This window comes from Seriola lalandi, unplaced genomic scaffold (genome assembly GCF_002814215.2).
Source record: "Seriola lalandi dorsalis isolate HSWRI2012SDOR001 ecotype SW California unplaced genomic scaffold, Sedor1 jcf7180002054748, whole genome shotgun sequence".
Taxonomy (NCBI): Eukaryota; Metazoa; Chordata; class Actinopteri; order Carangiformes; family Carangidae; genus Seriola; species Seriola lalandi.
The window spans coordinates 3,697,888-3,719,925 of NW_019525301.1; the positions used below are offsets into that span (position 1 = coordinate 3,697,888).

Below are 22,038 nucleotides of genomic sequence, written 5' to 3' on the forward strand. Positions count from 1 at the left end.
TGGCGAGAGAAATACACTACAGCTACACTTCACTACTGTACTCTACGTCTGTGGCCTGAGACTATGCTGGATTTAAATATTGTTATTTCTGCTTCTTCTTTGATAGATTTCTCCAAAGAACAGCACCTTGTTTCTCAAGGACTGACATCAAAACATGACACTACTGTTGATGATTCAGACCACTGACCACTCAAGTGTAAGACACTGACTGACACTGTTGTGTTACACGTCATGCCTCTGATTCTGCATTTGTCTGTTTGGTTCAGTGTAAACAAGCAAAGGCAGCATATCAAGGGGTCTTCTTGACAGTAACACAGAGAGATCTGTTTAAAAGGGGCTTATATTAAAGACTATGACAATTTTTTTAGGGATCTCCCTAAATTGGTTTTAAGGTCTGTGACTTAGAAATGTATGAGCAGGACATTTTACAGCTGAAAAATAAACGGGTCAATTCTCTGTGGTTAATAAATTACAAATGGCATCTTGAAATTTCTCGTCACTTATAGGCCTGGGTGTAAGTCAAGACTATAATCAGCAGATAATAATGGCTATGGCAGTGTATCAATTGGACTTAAGTGAAAGTATATTGATACAACATGATGAATTTCTGAGTGTGAACACAGGAACAAACGAACCAGGCTTTTAGTCCAAACCAAGCTGTTCTATGGCCAAAAAGCAGAAATACCTTCTCACACCAAGAGACTTGTGTCTCGTGCTGAACGATAAATTCTATTTTCATCATCATTGCGATATGAACATGTGCAACAAACACATCGCAAAAGACTGAGAAATGTGATGAAAAACTATTTTATTTACGTGTGCCATGCATTCACACAGGGGTTTCAAGGCGCAGAGCCTGAGCTACATGTCCCAGAAATAAATGCAGCCGTGGATGCCATGCATTCACACCATTTGGCCAATCGGATGAAACCCTCGCTACCCTCAGATTAATTGGTGTCAATTTGGTGACTGTGAGGTTAGCTAGCATGATGGTGGAGGAAGACATAACAACTGTATATGCACACTTCAGTATTTTTGTATGTATCCTAAGTCATATCGTCATCGCAATATTGAACATTGTCATCGCAGACTGCGGATTTTCCTTTAAATTGCATTTATCAAAAATCCAACTGATATCAATCTATTCTCTCTTAAAACAAAGGATTGGATGTGAAGCTGCAATGTCCTTTAAAGCTGGATCACAACTTCCACTGTTTCCATATGAGTGCCATCATTTCTTTCAACACATTACTGTATTCAGACACACACAACCTTCTTTAGTTCAGAATTTCAAACTGAGACCTGATAGTTTTTGCATATTGATACCATTCGCTTTAATTACAGCTCGTTAAAATCTTTTCACCATAGGCTTTCAGAACAAATCAATCTCTCATTTCTGCTGTCCTTCATCTCAAAATCTTGCTGCGTCAAATGTGTTTCAAACTCAAAAACTGTCCAAAAGAAATTTTACTTATTCTATTCAAGCAAGCTGTCAGTTGGATTGTGACTTGACATGTATAATATTCTGTTCCTATCTATCTTCTTTCATGCAATAGAACCTATATTATCATCATCACAGGGAAAATAAACTATGTAGATAACATAAACTTACCTCCTCCCCTTTGGAGAGTCGATCTGGCAGCATGTGACTGGAAAGAGAAGCAGAAAAATGGACTGCATTACATCACAGGAGCTGCAGTTTTTTTGGATAAAGGCAAAATATGTCACAACAGACCATAAATGAAGCGTTGTGGTGCCACAGAGACGCCCCCAGCCTACGAATCATATTCTTCAGATGTAAAGGAACAAGGTTGTTTTGTGCAAGCCCCAACAAAAATCTCATCATCGTTACTTTTTCAGTGAATATGAAATGCAAAAAATTACCATTCCAACTGAAATCCTGAATCAGGGCTTAGCTCGTGACAACGTTTTGGCAACAACTTCAAAGGGCTGTTTGAGGGTTAAGATATGGTTTTAGGTTGCAGGTTGGAATTAGGTTTAGGTTAGGGTGATAACCAGAGGACGTCAAAGTACATTACTTGAGTTAAAGTACTGGAATATATAAAATAGAATAATACTGAAGTATTCAAAAGTACATTTTTTTAATGTCAACACATTGTTGTGTTGTTCCACGTTTATAGAACCTAACTGTAGAATGCAAAAAAATGTTCAAAGCCTGTAGAAACTGCCATAAAACTGAATTTTGATCAACAAAAGCAGCTACTGTTTTTTTCTTTTTTCTTAGTAAGTGTTAGTCTGGTCAGGGTAAACACAGCAAACATGTATAACTAAATGAATCTTTCATTAGGACACTGACAGGTTCAAACATGACTGACAGTGGAGGAGTTGACTGTGATTGCTTTTTCTCCTGAGATGAACACAGTGTATGGTCTGTCACATTTTCAAAATAAAAGAAAATTCATTCCACTGACTAAAAGCTCTGAGCTTCACAGAAATGTAGTGGAGTCAAAAGTACAATATTTGTCTTTTAACTGTCCTCACAACTATAGAAAGACCAACAAATGTGTGCAGGTGTGTGTGAGAGAGAGAGAGAAAATGTGGAGAGTGGGAGTGTAAAAGATGTGGTCGAGAGCAAAGCCACAGTCGTACTACATGTCTCGTGTTGCACTGGTATTCGTCTCCCACTACTCCCAGTCACTTTTCAATTATGCGTGACACACAAACACAGTGGGTGTAAAACAAGACGGCACAGAGAAGTTGCAAATGCACCTCTAAAGTATTCATGCTGTGAGTTACGGCTCACAGGGAAGTCATGATATTATGACAATGATGATGTGAGGAATTATTTTTACCCGAAAAGGAACCAGTCATAACTGATAGTCAGATACAGGATCTCGGCTGGCTCCAGGCTGGCATGCACCGCGCCGTCCTGTGACATGACATGACAAAAGTGAGTCAAACACCTCAAAACACCCCATGTTTAACAAGGACCAATCACCCACAGCATGTCATGCAGCTCCAAACACCCAAACTAGATTTTGTATTCTGATTGAAAAGCACTCCATAAGTGTAGTCTGTGATTTCATGAGAAGCTTCCTGTATGCACCGCGGCTTGAGAAAAAGACAACATATTTATGACATGAGACTTCTAATAATGTTGAGTTCTAGTGAAGGCAGTAAATACAGAAGATGGTAACCGAAGCGTGTTTTTGAGTAAATCAAATGAATGTGGAGAGGAATAAGTGAGAAGGAGTGCAGATGTATTCAGCGTGGGATTATTAAAATCACAAATGGATGTTGGAGGGGAAAAAAAAAAAGCTTCTGGGTGACTGGGTGACATGAGGAGAGACACCAGGGGAGAACTTACTGCCCACAGGGAGAGCCTGAGGAGGGACACAAAGAGAGGTGTCCGGTCCCAGCCTGATATGCAGTGCACCAGGAGGCCACTCTCATCTGGAATAACACACAAAATCACAATCAAGACCAACAGCAACCCTTTAAACCATCATAAATACATCATGAATAAAGATTAAAAAAATACACTCACTGAGCACTTTATTAGGAACACCTTGTGGTTCAGCTTGACATATTGCTGTCTTGCCGACCTATCAGTAAACTAAGTTAATAATAACATTGGTGGAGGACACTAGCGAGCCAGGCTGTGCGAATCGGACAATCATGACTCCAAAGCATACAGCAGGGTATGGAAGTGTTTTGGGTTCTTCATCATAGATGACAAACTACCAGCAAAGATAAGGCTGTTTGCTGACTTAGTAAAAAAATGCCAATTCATGATTTTTGTGTCAGTATTTCCACAATGGTCCATTGATGTAAATTTCGTCATCAGCCTCAGTCTACGAGCGCCTGCCCAAAATCGGAGTCTCTGTGGACCGTCTGAACTGTGAGTGCACCGTCTGTGCTACACAAGTAAACTGAGGGGATGGGATCCTACTCCCCAAAACACAAGCTCCACCTACCATCACTGTTGATGATGTGGAGCAGCAGCTTCAGGTAGTTCTGGGTCTGCTGCACCAGGTCCCACGACTGAACAACACACACACACACACACACACACACACACACACACACACACACACACACACACACACACACACAAAGAGTAAATACACTGTTAATAAAACAGAGAAAGGACATCATTGAGGGTTTAACCCTCACTAGACAAAGTTCCCCTTATATTCACCTCTAAAGCTGGAAAAACACTGTCTGACAGCATCTGTCTTCTGAATTAAAATTAAATGTTAAATATCGAATATCAAAATGTTTTTTAATGGTTGCATTTTGGAAGTAAAGTTATGTGGGTTTGAACAATGTCTAGCTTCACAGCATGAGTCAGTGTGGTTACACTGGAACTGTTATTGCATGTGTGCAGTGCAAGTTATGCATTATGACCAAAACAGGCCGAACAACAGAGGGCACAAAGGGAACAGAAAAACACTGAGTCACAGCTGGTAGAGGAGAGAGGAGAGGAGGACAGGAGCTAACCTGGTATTGAGACCAGTCAATATTCAAGTTCTGAGTAAAGCACACAGGGATTGTCAAAGGAGCGTCCACATAGTCCTGTCAGAGGAGACACAGTGAGATCAGGTTAATACAGAGCCACTCAACAATGATGATACCAAACTCATTGTGGAGACAGAACATCACATGGAGCTCTATGACTCCCAGAATGCACATAATAAAGACAATAAGAAAAAGGAAAAGGAATGAAGGAAGTTTCCAATAAGTTTTATATTTAAGTAACATTGATGTTTGAGTGAAGAAATTTCTCTTTTTTAATGTTCTTTATGACAGATAGAGAGGCTATACATAGATGTTATTTCAGCCAGTGCACACTTTGTGCTGTGGCCGAAATTACTTGCGGTTAATAAATAAAATGATTGAATACATACAAACGGGTGACAAATTAAGGAAAAAAAAAAACACATAAAGTGTGTTAGTAAGTTGCTGGGCCACCATCACATCTGATTCATATCCCTCTCATACTCTGTCGTAACCTGTTTCAAGTTTATTTCAGTTGGGCTGAACTAATCCAATGAAGCCTGGGACACCACTGTATTTTTTTAATTATAAAACAATTAACTGACTGTTGATTGTTAATGATAAACTATCGATGAAGGAAACTGGTTCAAATCTGCACCCCTCCTCCCATATCACCACAGACCGAACAGACTCTTTACCTGATTCCAGTTGAACACCAGACCCTCAGCTGTGTAGTCTCTGTCTTTGTAGTCTTTAAAAAACTCACACCCTAAATAAAGACAGGAAGAAAATCATCATGTTATCATATGGTCTAACATTAAACGCAAAACTCATGACTGAAAAAGTCAGTTGTTGTAATTGTTTACCTGGATAAGGCACAGAGAGCAAGGTGAAGTCTGCATAGCGTTGGGCCTTGTCCGCCTTCTCAGACGAAGTCACACTGAACACACAGAAAAACACATTAGTAGAACGACATAAGATAAACTGGGAACTTTCATGTGCACAAACAGTATTTTAATTCACAAAACTGCCGATAACAGATGATATATCAGCACAGAGTATATTTTGGCACAAATGCAAAGAGACACTGCAGCCGTTTCATAGGCAGTGGGGCTTTAGTATACATTTCTCAAATCACTGTTTGCAACCAACCCTCAGTTGTTAATGTGTTCTTGTAATTCAAAAAGGGTGCTCACAGTGCTAGAGGAAAAAAGTAAGTGTTCCCTTGGGTTTAATAACTGGTCAACCTCCTTCGGCAGCAATAACCTCAAACAAGCGTTTCCAGTAGCTGAGGATCAGACCTTTGGACCATTTTACTTAGAAAACTGCTTCAGCTCAGGCATATTCCGTCTGGTGTCTGTGGTCTTCAGCTCAGTCCAATGCATCTCTACTGGGTTAAGGTCTGGGCACTGACTGGACCACTCCAGAAGGTGGATTTTCTTGCTGTAGTAGATTTACTTTAATGTTTCTGGTCATTGTCCTGCTGCATCAGCAGCTTCTCCTGAGCGTCAGTGACTTCCTTTGTGGTGTTCTGCCATGGACAACATGTTCTATCAAGCCCTTCACTATGATTTGCATATGATAGACTCATGAACAGATGTTAACCAACTCCAATAATTCCTTTAAGTGTTTAGTTGTTACTCTGGTTTATTTTATTTTTTTACTTCACACCAAAGGCCCAACGCAGAGTTTGGACTCATCTTAACTGGGTAATCACTTCTAGGAGAGCAACCGCAGAACTAAACTGTCTCCAATCGTAGACAGTCTGTCTGACTGTGGACTGATGAACATCTAAACTCTTCAGCTTCATGCAAATCAACTGTTCTTGACCCTCAGTCTTCTGAGATCTTTGGCATGGTTCACATCAGCTGATGCTTCTTGAGAATAGCAAGCTCAAAATGTTTTAGTGTTCTTTAAAATTCAAGGTGTCTCTAACCCACACCTCCAATCTTGTTTCATTAGAAACCAGGTTCGCCATGTTGATGCCAAAGCACACGTTCCACATGTAACAGCTGCTATAAACTACTACAGGATAAAATACACAGCATGATGTGATTGCTAGGCCTGACACACAGAGGCCGAAAATATTCAACAGATCTTGAGTCTCTTCAAACTGAGTCAATAGTTCAACTGGGTTCAGATGTGAGTCAGTGCAAACGGTGACCTAAATAACAGTGTGAATGCTGTTCCTTACTTTAGGCCAAACTTAACCTTCTTGTTCTCCACCATCAGGTCACAGATGTAGCGAACCGAGAGGTAACGCAGCAGCTTGATGTCGTGGCCTCGAACTTTGTCAAAGAGCTGGGAGTCCCCATTCCTGAGGACGAGAGGACAGAGGGGAGGACAACAAGAACAAAACTAATTTAGAGAAGAAAACAATTGGTAGAAAAAAAGAATGTTTCACGGAGAAGAAAAATGTTAACGTTGTCTTTCTGTCATGATGTCACTTCTAAAAGGTTATTCCTTGTTTTGTTTTATTGTGATTAGAAGAGGGGGGGCCAGAAAGGTGGTGGAGTGGTTTGCACTGTCGCCTCACAGGAAGAAGGTTCTGAGTTAGAACCTGTCGGCCGGCTGGGGCCTTTCTGTGTGGAGTTTGCATGTTCCTAGCAGCAGCCTCCGAGGCTGAAAACTGCAGTTCCTCTAATGACCACTAGAGTCTGGCTCCAAGAGTGAGTCAATCCCCACAGACTCCCATGTTAAAATATCCAACTTTAAAGCAGAGATAAACATGTTCACAGCCTGGTACAAAAACAGTTTTGGCCTCTAGAGCTAATTTCTTCCTTCATGACAACTGGTTATCACCTGTTTACATTTTATTAAGGCTTAAAATTATGAAGAATTGAGGGCGTGGCCTCTTTGAGTGACACGTGGGTCAGTGTATGCACAAACTGGTATGCACCAAAGTCTCAGCTCCACACAACTCCTCTTTGTCCATTTTTGGATTAGCTGGGAGTTAGGGGCGGAGTCAGACACTACCAAGATGGCAACGGTGGAGCAGCTCACTCTGAGCTTCAGAAACCTGTGGGTGACGCCACGGAGGCTACTTCCATCTTCATTTAGTCAATGGTATGTTCTTTCCGTGCCTGCATGGGTTCTCTCCGGCAATCTAATAATATGTAGGTTAGGTTAATTAGCGAGTGTAGGTGTGGATGTGAGTGTTTGTTTCTCTCTCTCCATATATAAACATATATACACGCACACATTTATATATTTATATATATATACACACACACACATAAATATAAAGATGTATGTCAGGAAAGGTCACCAGTCTATCAACTCTCTCTCAACTGGCGACCTGTCCAGAGTGACCTTGCCCTCGCCCAATGTCAGCTGGGATTGGCTCCAGCCCCCACGGGACCCTATAAGGCTAAAGGGTATGGATAATGGATGGATGGATGGATGGATGTGATTACGAGGGAATAATATCACATACTGATTTGGCTCACAGACAGAATAGTGCCTGATGTTTTGATTTGATCACCTGACTGCGCTGTCATCCTCAGGAACCTCCTCTGACTCTGTCCACGTGTCATCAGTGCCCCCTACAAAAGACACAAGCACACAAGATGAGCATGCGTTAAACCTTCATTAATCCATTAGCAAATGACTTCATTTGCTAACAGAATCAAACAAATAAAACATGGATGCACATTGTTGTATTCTTCCCTAAACTAATTGTGTCTTGCCCTTAAGTTTGGTACTGCATGAGGTCCTGTGTAACTTTGACACAATGACACTGAGAACAATCAGCCAGACAACAAAAGCCAAAAGTTTCCATCTATCATTTCAGTAATTGATTATTGAATTGATTGATCATTTCAGTTGTTTTTTCAAGCAAAAATGCCAAAACATTTGATGTTCCAGGTTCTCAGATGTGACAATTTGCTGCTTTACTTGGTCTCATCTGATAATAATTATTTTTTCTCTTTGTTAGCTCACAAAATACAAAAGTTACAGAATACAATCAGCAAACAAGTGAATCTGTCATTTCTAACACTTCCAAACCAATTTAAACTCTGAACCCCTAAAACATATCGTATGATCATAATATCATGGTGGTCTCTGATTTACAGTAGGTACCATTCCACTGGAGACCACATTACATTATATTCCAGCTCATTATTCTGTGGTCTAAAAGCTACCTTTTCCAATGTAATCATGTCTATTGCTTAAGTGATCCATTCTTTCTTCTGTGCAGTCAGTTCAGTTCATAATTACCCTTTTTGTGACCATACATTTTTTTTTTTTTTATTAGTTTGATCTTTGTTTAATAAGGCAGTCTCATTGATCTCTTTTTCAAGAACAGAGACCAAGAACAAACATAACCAGAAAAAGATATTTTTATTCCTTGAAGGAAGTCTGCTGAAGTTATGGAAATCTCCCAGAACACATGTTTGAGGTGTGAGTGGAATCGCTGCATTAGTGTTGGTCATGGCTTGCTTTGTTATTCTAAACCAGACCTCTTTAATTTTGATACAGTGATAACTATTGGATGTATTAATATCATAATGATAAACTTTATTTATATAGCACTTTTGCATACACAGGATGCAGCTCAAAGTGCTTTGACAAATATAAAAGAGAAAGGGAGTTAAAACAGGGAAATCATAAAAAAAAAAAAATTAAAAAAAAAAACATACATACATACTCTGACAGCTAATTAAAAGCTAAATTGAACAGGTATGTTTTGTATGTTTTCAGTCATCGTTTAAAAATGTCTACCAAGTCCAACCCTCTAATATTTCTAATATTAGACTATGTGTCACATTTTTTATTATTTCCTGGCAACCCAGGAAAAAGTGCATTCTTGAGAAGGTTTGATGTGTGTTGGAGTAAAAGGTAAAATCTCTGACATTCACCAGGTATCCAATAGCTTGAAAGTCTGCATCAACTTCATCAACATAAACCAGATTTTTTTGGTTGACTTGTCTTCCCACTTTTATCAATATGTGGGTTTAATGTTAAATTAGATCCCCTCCTAGAATAATGTTTGGACTGCAAAACAACTATACTTAAAAAAAGATGGGGTATCTTAATTGGGTGCATATATATTTACAATAGTAATATAGCTTGACTCCAAGGAACCATTAATAAAAATATACCTTCCCAAAGGATTTCTTAGTATATTGTGAACTTTGAAGTTTAATGTTGTTGTTAAATAGTACAGACCTCTTAGAGGATTGTCCAGCCCCCCCCCCCCACCCCCCACTCTCTTTTTAAATGCTGCAAATGTTTCTTGGAGAAAAACAATATCTGGAGATTTGACCTGATTATATAAACTAGCATGTTTCTTTTCTTCATTGTCATGTGCAGAAACATGTAATACAGCCTATTGTAATGACGGCAAAATATTTCTGACATTGTTACAGAGTTACATATCTTCCCTCCTCCTCTCCCAACCTCCCCCACCCCCTTCCCTTTACCTAAACTAACACTGATGAAACAAAAAGACAAACATAAAAACAAAGAACAAACACAGTTAAAGAAAAGCTTGAGGGAGGAAAGATAAATCGCAGCTTTTATCCACTCAGCATTCAGAGCAGGAAACAAGACTAGGTCTAAACCTAGTATCTGCCTGGACCTCCTATGGTCAAATCTTGATTTTATAACTGTGACATCATCCGACAAAATCACCAAACACATCAATGAAAGACAAAGATTGATCAGAGAGAAAGTTAAAAGAGACTCAATCTTTCTTATTGAGTCTCTCACACAGAGCACAGCCTCCATCTGGATCCACAATAGTTTATTCTTTATTTACTTCAACTCCAGAATGTAACAGACTTTTATTAGAGGCAGGTCTTTATGTCTAACTCCTTCTGTTTGATATGTAGAGTTGGTCATAGTCGTTAGTACGAAGCCTCATTACCGATGACTTCTCTCTCTCTCTCTCCCTCTCTCCTGCTCTCTCTGCTCAGTGTGTCTTATGTTTAGTTCTTCCTCTGCCTCCTTTAGTAATAATGATACATGTAATGAAATTAGTTTATTCGCTGTAATGGAGGCGAGGCTCAGTGTATTGGAAGTGATCCTCCTCTTCCCTGCAGTTCCAGAGAAGCTGGAAACCAGAGCTGCTTGGTAGACTGCAGCTCGGCACTCCACTGTCCAGTGGTGGAAATATCATCAGTCTGGCTCTACATTACTGGTTTGATGTTTTCATATCTGATAATAAATTCAATGATTGTTGGTCAGACAAGACTAAACAATTCATTGAGGACATAATCTGCACATTAATGTAAGTCTAATAGGTCAAAGTTGGGCCTTCAACTCATCTCAGTACAAATTGAGAATTAGTTGAGGTGGAAAAGTTGGTGTATGGAAAACAAAAAAATGCAACAAAGGGTAATGAAAACAAACTAACAATAAAAGCATGTGTCTTAAACATCCAGTGACGCTCCCTCTGAAGCGATGAAAACATCAGGTCTGTGTGGAGCAGTGATCAGATTGTAGTGTTCCTCAAACTAATACATGAAACAAATAGATGTAATATTAGCCTCATGTTTTCCATGTGCTTTTAGTTCATTTGAGGTTACATAGGCACTCTTCTAGTTACTTTATCTCATCGCACCAACCCTCTTTTTCTGTAATGCTTCAAGATTAGAAATATACCGTTTATCTCTTAACACAGTGGATGGAAAAACACATTTGTGGAATTTCAGTTAAAATGTAGCTATATTTGGATGGTAATTATCTCTTTTAAACATATTTGGTTTGTTTTTTCCTTTTATTATTATTGTGATCATATTATAGTTTGTACTAATAACGAGACAAATTGGAAGGTTGAGTCCCAATAGGAGAAGTCTGACAGCTGTCTGTAAAGTGATGCTACTATTCATGGGTCAGAGAGCGCACACGGAACTGAAACCTCACATGGAAAATAAGTCGACCACAACTTCCCCTGTTTTTGCTAAATTTATGTTGTGTGTGTGTGTGTCTGTGTGTGTGCGTGTGTTTATGTGTGTCATACCTGAGAAGATGTAGTTGTAGCCCGTGCGTCCATACAACTCCCCCCAACCTGCCAGAGTGGACGACCGGCAAATATGCTGCAATGAGGAAGAAACAACACAAGATCAGACAGTGTTGTTTTACTTCACTGAAGCAGCAGCCACAGAAAATCGGACAATTTCATGATAATATGAGATGACTCTTAAGAGGCATTTGTTATTTTAGCGCCATAACCAGACCTGGTTCAGTCCCTATTACAGTGTGTTTTACCACAAGCTGCAGTACTTGTGTTTCATTTGGTTAGTCATTTAGCTTCTCCGTCTACCTTTTCTATGACACTTTTGGCCTTCAGTGCTGGTAAAATCCACTGTCCAACCAATCAGAGAGCTTCTTATATCCAATGACCAATTGTGATTGTTTAGCCTGGTTTTAAATGACTATGCGAATTGATTAGCCAATAGGAAAAGCAGCTGGAAAAAAGAAATGGAAATTGAAAAAGGGAATCCGGGTATGTATTCCCATTTTTACAATGCTTTTTCAAACAGTCTTTCAAATTCTATTATTTATTCATGAATGAATAAATGTATTTATAAATGGTTTATTTAATGAGAGTTTTATTATGTTTCTGTTTATATTTATTGATGGATTACATGTTCATTTATAAATTCTTTCTACAATCCCTATTTGTAATGCCTTTTAAAATATGAAATTAAGGAAATGCTTCATTACTTTTCCTGTGACATCCCTGGTCCTCCATACTTCCATGATATGGAGAAAGTAATCCACGCCTTTATCACAACTCCACTGGACTACTGTTAATTCTCTGTATTTAGGCCCTCCCCAGTCTTCACTATGTCACTTAAAGTTGTTCCAGAAAGCAGCTGTAAGGATGTTGACTGGTACTAAAAAGCGTGAGCACATCACCCCAGTCTCAGCCTCCCTTCACTGGCTAAAGGGGAAAGAGCTTCTGCAGTTGCTGCTCCAAAATTATGGAACCAGCTGCCATTCGAAATCAGATGTGCTCCCTCCATCTCCATTTTTAAATCTGGGCTAAAGACACGTTTTTATTCACTGGCCTCGCTAACTTTTCAGTCTCTTGTCATGTTCATACTTGTATATTTGCTCCATTATTTTCTTAGTATTCTTATATGTTTCTGTACACCGTATATCTACTATGCTTTCCTTGTGTTTTACTTATTCAATACATTTGTTTTACTTGCTTTCATTTAATGTAATTGTCCTTTATACAGCACTTTGGTGTCAGCTCAAGCTGTGTTTAAATGTGCTCTAGAAATAAAGTTGACTTGACTTGACATTTTCTCAAATCCAGGTTGGCATGTTGCCCGTTTTGTCCGACCAATATTCCAAAATCCAAAGAAATTACTGAAGCTCTTATTAGAAGTAGCAGTAGTAGTAGTGGTAGAAGTATTAGTATTAGAGAACGTATAGTTTACAGTGGAGTAGCAGTACCTTGCCATTGTAGAGGATAACAGGACAGACGAACCTCCCTCTGCAGCGAGCCAGTTTACTCCGGTTCACCAGGTCTTGCAGCTTACTGATCTGTACTGTGCTCTCAAACCTGTACACACACAAACCACTATGTTATCCATTAGACTCCATTATACTTAAATTTAGTACATTATATATACACAATGTAATTACAAAGCACTTGATATCAACAATTAGTGTTAACTAAATACTGTAGCAAGAGCTGAAATAACACAGCCCCTACATAATCAACTGCTCTTATCTTATATGTAGGCTACAGTAAACTGGGTCATTCGGCTTCACCCACAGATCCTGACTCAACAAGCGTTAATCATTTCATTTCATTACATTCAGCTTCTTTACTGCCACCAAAACACCAAGACATGAATGATCAATGGAGGAGTTAATGAAGTTACAGTGAACATTTAAGATAATCAACACTGAACTTACAATACTCAGCAAGAGCTTTTTGTGACTGACTGATAATAAATGATTCACATCAATCAATCATTGGCAGACCACTGTGCAGACTGTTTACCCTCTGCTTTTTTAGCCTTTTCAACTTTTCAAATTAGCTTTAGTGGAACAATGAATCATTATTTTATAATCTGTTTATCTGTTGATTATTTTTAACCAACTAAACAGTCTATATCAGAGAATAGTTAAAATGACCATTACAATAGATAGACAAAACACTGAAAATAATAACAATTCACTCTGGAGAAGCTACAACAAAGGTTGAGAGAAAAGGTTGTTGTAAAATTTCACACCAATGATGTCTTCAACAGACCAACACCTATCCGCTTACGATCCATTTACTATCATATTGGGCTGGGTGAATGATCTAATTCTATTTTCAATAACAATTTTGGCTTCCGACGATTATGAAAACAAGTTAATGAAGATTAAGCGATTATTGTGCCGCATTCTGTTTCACAACAAATTTCGTCCCCCTTACAAAAACCATTCCCCCATCCACTTCCTGGTTACGTTTTGGCCTACGTTAGCAACATACATAGGAGTGCGTCATCTTGAGCAGTTTACCGGTTCAGTGTCAGGCCAGCCTTTAACGAGGGACTGAGCGGAATATGTTGAATGTAGTTTATCTAAATGTTGAAATATATGTTTTGGAGTTTTCAGTATGTTGGTGCAGTGCAGTACAACATATCTGATCTAACTTATTTTGGTCTAATTTATTTTTACTATTATTTTTATACTCTGAATATATGTTTAGTTGTTTTCAGTAAGTTGTGGAAGTACATTAATTTTACAACATAGTTGATCTTATTTATTTTGATCTACTCTTGATCTTTTATATTACTTTTTGTACTATATATTTATTTGTATATGTTTAGATTTTATATGTTTTTTATTTATTTATTGTGTTTAAAGCTTACGAAAGTCCACTGTTAAAAAGACAAAGTTTTTTTTAAAGTTCAACAAACGCACAGTGTTTCCAAAGTCAATGAGTAATCGTGTTAAATAAATAAATTGTGATCTCAATATTGATCAAAATAATCATGATTATGATTTTTGCCATAATCTAACAGCCCTAACTGTCACATATGACAAAAAGGAAAGAAAAGCAACAAATCCTCACATTTAAGTGGATGACACCAGAGAATATTTGGGTATTTCATCCATAGTCTCTCAATTTACTATCACAATATGTATAACAATAATCGAGGATTTCAGCCTCATCGCCCTCTTGTGGCTATAAACCAATGTGTATTTGATATTTTATTTATTTCAAATACACATTTAGATTGACAAATTGTTTCAACCCTTATACAAACCACATTCAATCACAAATAATGCTGCCTAGAAACCCCCTTCAAAAATATCGACCTAAAATCTGGTGCTGCTGTGAATAACTTAAATCTTACTTCCCATTTTCATTTTCAAGTTCGAGACATGGGAAATTGCAGGAACTGACTATGAAATGAAAACATGTTGCAGGAAGGAAAACTTTTCTGCAGGATTTGCCAGCCAATACTGCATGGCTTGGTTGTGAATAACTGTTTTGGTCCTATGCTACAGCATTTCTTTTATTTCCAGCACTACAATGGAAAATAGTTCAAATGCATTAATCAGCGGCAAGAAATGAGGATTTATTGAGTCACTGCAAATTGTTTCCCCATTTCCGGCAACAATGTGACGGTGTGTGACAGGACAGTCACTTCACCCCTCTGCTGTCTTCATGTGATCACAAGGGCTGGAGATGGCGGCTGACCTTTGCTCCTTGCACCACAGGTGTGCATGATTACAGGAGTAACACAAACAATTTACAAATAATTACCAACTGAGTGGACTGGACTTTGTATTGGAAAATGATGGATTGGTACCTGTCGCTCTCGACATCTGTGCATTCATACTCCAGGAAAACTATCTGCCGGGGGTAATGGCCACATACTTCTCCATTGGGGTTGTGGATGACACTGTACTTGTAGTCTCTGGCAAATAGCTCCAGACAACGCTTCTCTATCGCCTCCACCTGAAGAAAAACAAAACCAAACATTATGGCATTGGCTTAAAAATATGAAAATATACAAATGCTTCAGCTGGAGAATGATGAAGCTGGGTCCTCTAGATAGATTATTGGCCTTTGACAAAACTAATCAGAATGTTGTGGTTTGTATTACTGCATTAGACACCGATCACAGACAAATATCTGGGAATTTTTATGGAAACAAGATAATCAAATGAAAGCATTCGGGACAATTGCTACCTTTACACTGGCAACTTGTTGACCTATTTATGATTAAATAGGATTTTGGCAGTCATCATTCATAGATCCATTTAGCCCCTCTAAATATAATCAATACACTGTACAAGCAGAGCTACAAGTTGTGTGCCAGATGGTTGCATGCTTTGATGCAGACTCCTGTAACTACCAGGAAAGTGAATGTCGAACAGCTAATTTGCATTCAAAGTGTATTTATTTGTTGAATTCTTGTTGATTGAGCATTATCACATAGATGATAAAAAAAAATATCAGTAGCAGTAGTTGTAAGAATTACTGTGAATAACTACAAAATTATATTCAACTTGGGAAACATTCAAAACACCAACAGAATGTATTTCATGCCAGATATGAATAAACACTGTGAGTACAGGAAAAGGAAGCATCAAAATAAGCCCTGGTGTGAGCCTACACATAAAAACATTGCTGCTTGATTGAGAAGATACACACGAAGTTAGCTGTGGTTCCTTTAACCTACAGTTGATGTTATTTTACTAATGTATGAGGTCACTTTAAATGCCTTGATTCTGTAAGACAGTCCGGTTGTCAAGTAGCTAAAACACACCGAAAAATGACCCCAGTCTTACCCGAGGAGTGACTTCTTTCGCTCTGTACTGAGTCTTGGAAAACAAATCTATCAAATCCGCTATTTCCTCGCTCTTTCTGACCGACAGCCCGGACGCAGTGAAACCGCCGGCTGCGGAGGAGGGGGAGGCGGCCATCATAGCGCCTCGACCCGAGACGGTGGCCTCTAGCCGAACTCGACCTCCTTCAAACACCGCAGAGCCTTGTCCTTTGGATCGGGAAGACCGACCAGGCCATCCCCTCCCAGCCAGCTTCTTCCTGACTGCCCGCTTGAGGGGGCCGGAGCCGGGGAGTCTTCCTGAATTCAGGGCACCGGCGAGCTGCTCCAATCTCCAAACAGAAGCCGTTAGCCAGCCCGCACAGCCAGCTACTCACACCACAGCGGCTGCTGCTGCTACTGGAGTTAGCACAAATAGCTAAGAGACTACTTCAGCTTCCCAGGCATAGGTTGATCGTTTCCACTCACCCAAAACCCTCGAAAATTCGTTTGACACAATCTCAGACTTTTTTAGTCCTCCACCACATCACCACTGTTTTGTTTTCGTTTCTGACATAAGGTGAAGGGATGGCCAGTTCTCCACACCAGCTAACCGAAGTCCAGTCAGCTGTAGTCAGGAAATCTCCAGGATCCTTCCCGGCCTGCTCACGTTTCCTCAATGTCACGTCTTCATATCTCCTTGGTAACCACGTCTATGACAGTAAACGGATTGAATTTATACAGAAGCCAATCCTGTAGCTGCAGGATCTGAATGCTGTTGTTGTTGTGGTGGTGTATGAGAGCCCCAGCAGTGGAGAGTTGTGTTGCAATCTGTGTACCACAGTCTGAGAGTACAACAGGCGGTAAACAGGAAGCTAACAAGACCACGTGACAGCCATCTCCCCTTTAAATGACGTTGATATTTTGAACTGTCTGCTACAGAGAGGCTCCGGTTGCGGCCTGTAGCACCACAAGCCACGCCCACCACATGGACCGCCTCCTTTGGCCGCATTGGCCGATGGGTTGTACGTCAACGTCGCTGTCATAACTTGTTTTTTTTCCGTCACTTTTTTTATTGACAAACTTCATAATATAATTTAAAATGCACAATAAGAACATGCCGCTTTGTTTATTTTTTTTTTTTCATTTTATGTTTTATTTATTTAATTTTTATTTTTCAAATTATTTCGTGGCTTTTATTCTAATTTAAGGAAAGGGAGGGGCAAAAGTGTAGTTTTCATGTTTTCATTAATATTAATTTATGTGTTTTTCCTCACCATATATTTGTAACTGTTTTTGGATTAATGCCGATTGTATAGACCAATGTTTTGCTGAGCTCTTTTATTTGTTAGAAAAATAACAAAACTCAACAATAAAATAAATATACTATGGAGAAAAAAAAACAAGAACATGATATGTATGTTAGAACCAGAACAGTTTGATTATTGCACGTCATCCAATACTAAAAAGCCTCCCAAAAGGTCCTAGTTCAATTGCAAGAAAAAAAAGAGATATTCTCACACATTTATTACTTAAAATCACTCAGCTGTCGTCTCTCTGATAGAGACACTGTGTGAGGGAGCTGGGAGGCATCCCCCTTCACCAAAGTGAAAAAACACACACACTGACTGTGTAACGTTGGACAAGCTGATGCAGGAAGTTCATTATTCCTCCAGTCAACAGTCAGAGCTGAAGACATTGGTTGTCCCATTCTCATGGAGGCAATATCTCAGTAATGTCTTGATGTGATACAAATATTCACTAGGACTCAAGGATGAACTGATTAGATTTTGAGGGTCAGAGGTCAAAGGTCAAGGGTGTGGTGCCCTCACAAAACACAGTTTTGGCCTTGTGACCATGATATCTCTGTAACTCCCTGAGGGAATTTCTTCAAAATTTTGCACAAATATTCACTTGGACTCAAGGACAAAGTGATTAGATTTTGGTGGACAAAGGTCAAAGGTCAAGGTGACCTAACAAAACACTTTTTAGCCATTACTCAAGACTTCACATAGAAATTATGACAAAATTTCACACAAATGTTTAATATTTTCTAACCTGAAATTAGTCTGAGTGTAGGAGGCAGACACCCACGAAAAGGTAATTCTAGTTTTTGTTATGTTGTACTTTTATTTTTGAACCTGATTAACCACTCTCTCTCTACTTCTGAGGGCATGTTTTATAGAGTGCACACATGAGACTGCAGCGACAGGGCTACAGCTGATGCCTGTTACCTTGTTAGGCTGAACCACGTGGTCAGAAGGGGGGGGGGTTAAGTCGAGGCTTTAATTTAGTATTTCTTGACTTTGTTATGTATTTAATTTATCCTGTATTAGGTTGTAGATATGTTAATACTGGTAATACTACATTGTAAGTACATTTGTTAAAGGTAGTGGGAGTGGTCATGTGCCCTCCAGTGTAGAAGTGAGCTGGTAGAGACTCCAGGCATCCCAGTGCGAGAGCAGCACTGTGTCTAAAACAGAAACAGAACCATTTATTTGGCACAAAATCAAGTCGCAGTGGCAAAAATGATCTAAAAGGAAGACATGTGCACCAGATCCAGCAGGAGGTTGGAAGTGGAAAAGAAAAGAGGCTGCGTTTTGTTTTTTGTCTGTCCAAAATATGAAAATGAGAGGAACCTATTAAGGACTCAGTTGGAACAAGAAGGGATCAAACGCATGGATCTTAAAAGCAGTACTCACAAATATGGCTTGATAACAGGAATATGTATGCTCTGTAATTCAACAGTAGGTGGCGATAATGCTCCATATGGTTGGAATTTGCTATAAAAACGAAGAAGAATCATTGTGTGTCAGAGAGGGGGTCAGGTTGTGTCTTCTCTCTGGTTGGAGTCTGCAGCCCTGGGGAAAGCAGCTTCTGCTGTCCACCAGCCTGCCACCTGATTGTAGGATTTGTACCATATTTTTTGTAACCTGTTTGCACATGTAAAAAAAAAAGAAAACTCTGCGCTCTGGAACAAAAAAAGCCTGTCTGATGCTGTTCTTTACTCCACCCTACACCTCAGTCCTGGTGGCTCCCATCCTGTCTGTAAGGGTTTACTACCAACCGCACCTCACACACTGGCTTAGTGTTTATCAGTCAGTACTGATGATTGATTGGGTGATGGATGCTTTGGAAATGCTTCTTAGGACACTGACACTGATTCCGAGGCCAGACAAATGAGTATGTAAATGTAAAAATATAGTTATCTAGGAAAACAGCCACCACACCCACACTTTCACATTTCTTGGGTCACTGTGATGCCGCTTTGTATGATGTGTGAATATCTGTACCTTAAAAGCAGCGTGGGAATATTAACAAAAAGCTTCCACACTGAGGAAGCTTCCTGCCACATTATTCGCCTGTAGCTCAACGCTTCCCTTTAGTTGATAAAGACAGTACTAATACTGAACCAAGAGCAGCTCTGATTCAAGTGAGTGTCCAGAAAGAGAAAAAAAGCAGGAATAGAAGTCGGGAATGATCCTGAACACGATGCAGGGTTTGTGGAAAAAGTGATTGTCTTGATTCTTGTTATTGCTGACAAACAGCATATCAACAGACCCACTGTGCCTTTGTGACTGTACTGTACTCTCACTAATATCATCTGACTTTATCATTTCATACAAAGAAAAATTAGAAAGTCTTAGAAAGCATTTAAAATAGCGATATGGAGTCATGGGATACACATACCAGATTGTTTTCATTAAACTAAATGCAGCAAAATGTTCATAGTAAAAATAATAATAATATAAATTCTATTTAAAAATCTTGTTTGATGTGGACCAGACCAATAATGAATCAATTATTGCCCTTCTATTTTCTGGCGTGCTCAGGGTTTTTCACGCAGCCATTCACTTTAGATCTTTGGTCGGTTTTTACATCCTGGTCCTGAGCGAAACATTTAATTTTACCTCTACTTTCATGCTCTGTGACAAATATGTTAACAAACTTTTAATTATATCCTGGTAACTAACAAACCAACACAGAGGTAATTATTCAGAGCTACGTCATAAAAGAGCACAAGACATTTATACGTTCTCAAGTGCTGTTTGCTGTCCCCCTAAAATCAATCTGCTTAAATAAGTTCAGATATCTTTGGAAGCTGAGAAAGGCCATACTCGCAAATATTTTTTTTATCCCGTTCTCTCAGGATAACAAAGCCCGTTATCTCGAGATAACAAGATATTATCACAAGAAAATGATTTTGACTGAACTTTGTACACTAAGTCGCAGTAACACTCCTCCTTAGCAACAGTAATTAGTGACGAGGACTGATCTGAAAATGATCTTGTATGAAAATGATTTCTGCCCTTGATTGAAATATTCTCTGATGTTGATCAACGTGTCGTCCTGACATTTTCACTTTACGGCTCTGGAAGTTTCCATCTGCTTACTGGCTGCATACTGATCTCTGATTAACAAAGTCATTATAATGAGAAAACAAGCTTTATCATCTCCAGATAACTGGATGATTATCTTGTTATCTCAGGATAACAAAAAATCATTTTCTCCTCATAATATCTCGTTATATTGGTATAACGAGCTTTGTTATCTTGAGATAAGGGGATAAAAAATATTTTTGAATATGGCCTTTCTCAGCTTCTGTAGTTATCTATGACAATGAAGTCACACTGAAGTGTTTTCCTAACACAAATGAATTAGTGATTTTTGGATGAGATAGTTATCTTAGTGCCTGACCTGCAGTAATGTGTTCAAAACATACAAGTGACTGCCTCAAATGACACATCACAATGGTAGTTTGCAAAATACATTACCATCATGATTATTTTATTATCAAAAGGCATTACATTGTTTGCTTCTTAAATCTTTTGGAGGGGAACAATTGAAATAGTTACTACTATGATCTGTGTAAAAATAAAACCAACAGAATGATCTTTACAAAATAAAAAAAGAGAATGCAGTGTCTCTTTTTTGGAGGAACCCAGGAAAAGACCCAATGATTAGCTTCCAACCATCTGACAGAGTTGGTCACTCGGACCATAAAAACAAATATCATGCGATAAATTCAGTGTACTACATTTTCTCCATACAAGTCTATATAACATTTCTTTCTGTACAAGTAAACACAATCATACATATTGTCCTATTGTGTCTTAGGGTGTAACTCTTTCATTTTAAGGTGCTGGTTAATTTTGGGTCACAACTTCTTTTTTTTTTTTTTAAATCTGTAAAACATTCATGTAATATGAGTACCCTTCTGTGTGTTGGTGAACTTGAGAGGGGTGTGGGTGGGTGGGTGGGGGTTGGTTAAGTGGCATGTGGGGTCCAGTCACATGAATGGACCTTCGGTTTTTTGAAGTCTTCCATACAAACGCAGCAGTTTTCCACATCTGGTCCAAAAGAACAGTCTCGGAAGAGAGAGCAACTCCTGCTGCCGCCCAGCTGTCAGCGCAATGTTTGTCTGAGGTCCCGCTGCAGGGGCCACGCTGCAGGGGCCGGGAGAACCATCTCTTTCTTTAAGTCAGTTTGTGAGGATCAGAGTTACAGTTACAAGGAAAGGGAAAGCAGCTCTCACGGGAGAACATAGCAGCTTCTTTACCAAGGTTTTATGAACAATCCAAACACTCGCCTAGAGATTCCTCTGCCCAGTTTTCCTCAGTGTCACATGGAATGCAACGGATTGGCCAAGAAATATAATGATATATATATATATATATATATATATATCTGCAGGATAAAAACAGTCAAACATTTAGCTTAAAAATAAAGTTGAATTATTCACTTCCTGCATTCCATCACTATAATATATGATCATTATGAACCTGGGAGAAAAATAAAACATTTGAACTGATATAATGACAAGATGAATGCAGCCATA

The 22,038-nt window shown here is 39.0% G+C and overlaps 1 protein-coding gene across 2 annotated transcripts in view; it reads right to left on the reverse strand.

Annotated features, from left to right (window-relative positions):
• mtmr14 (myotubularin related protein 14) overlaps nucleotides 1-17,084 on the reverse strand; it is a 27,073-nt gene extending 9,989 nt beyond the window's left edge. Inside the window, exons 1-13 of one of the 2 annotated variants that reach the window (XM_023424728.2) lie at nucleotides 16,225-17,084; nucleotides 15,240-15,388; nucleotides 12,877-12,985; nucleotides 11,429-11,504; nucleotides 7,946-8,006; nucleotides 6,656-6,778; nucleotides 5,328-5,401; nucleotides 5,160-5,230; nucleotides 4,465-4,539; nucleotides 3,939-4,005; nucleotides 3,329-3,414; nucleotides 2,814-2,890; nucleotides 1,613-1,649 (exon numbers count right to left, since the gene is read on the reverse strand). In XM_023424728.2, coding sequence (XP_023280496.1) covers nucleotides 1,613-1,649; nucleotides 2,814-2,890; nucleotides 3,329-3,414; nucleotides 3,939-4,005; nucleotides 4,465-4,539; nucleotides 5,160-5,230; nucleotides 5,328-5,401; nucleotides 6,656-6,778; nucleotides 7,946-8,006; nucleotides 11,429-11,504; nucleotides 12,877-12,985; nucleotides 15,240-15,388; nucleotides 16,225-16,362 — 1,143 coding nt within the window. In that variant the 5' untranslated portion in view covers nucleotides 16,363-17,084. The remainder of the gene's footprint in view (nucleotides 1-1,612; nucleotides 1,650-2,813; nucleotides 2,891-3,328; nucleotides 3,415-3,938; nucleotides 4,006-4,464; nucleotides 4,540-5,159; nucleotides 5,231-5,327; nucleotides 5,402-6,655; nucleotides 6,779-7,945; nucleotides 8,007-11,428; nucleotides 11,505-12,876; nucleotides 12,986-15,239; nucleotides 15,389-16,224) is intronic. The other variant, XM_087178898.1, reaches the window with a different exon arrangement.
• Nucleotides 17,085-22,038: the final 4,954 nt, after the last annotated feature.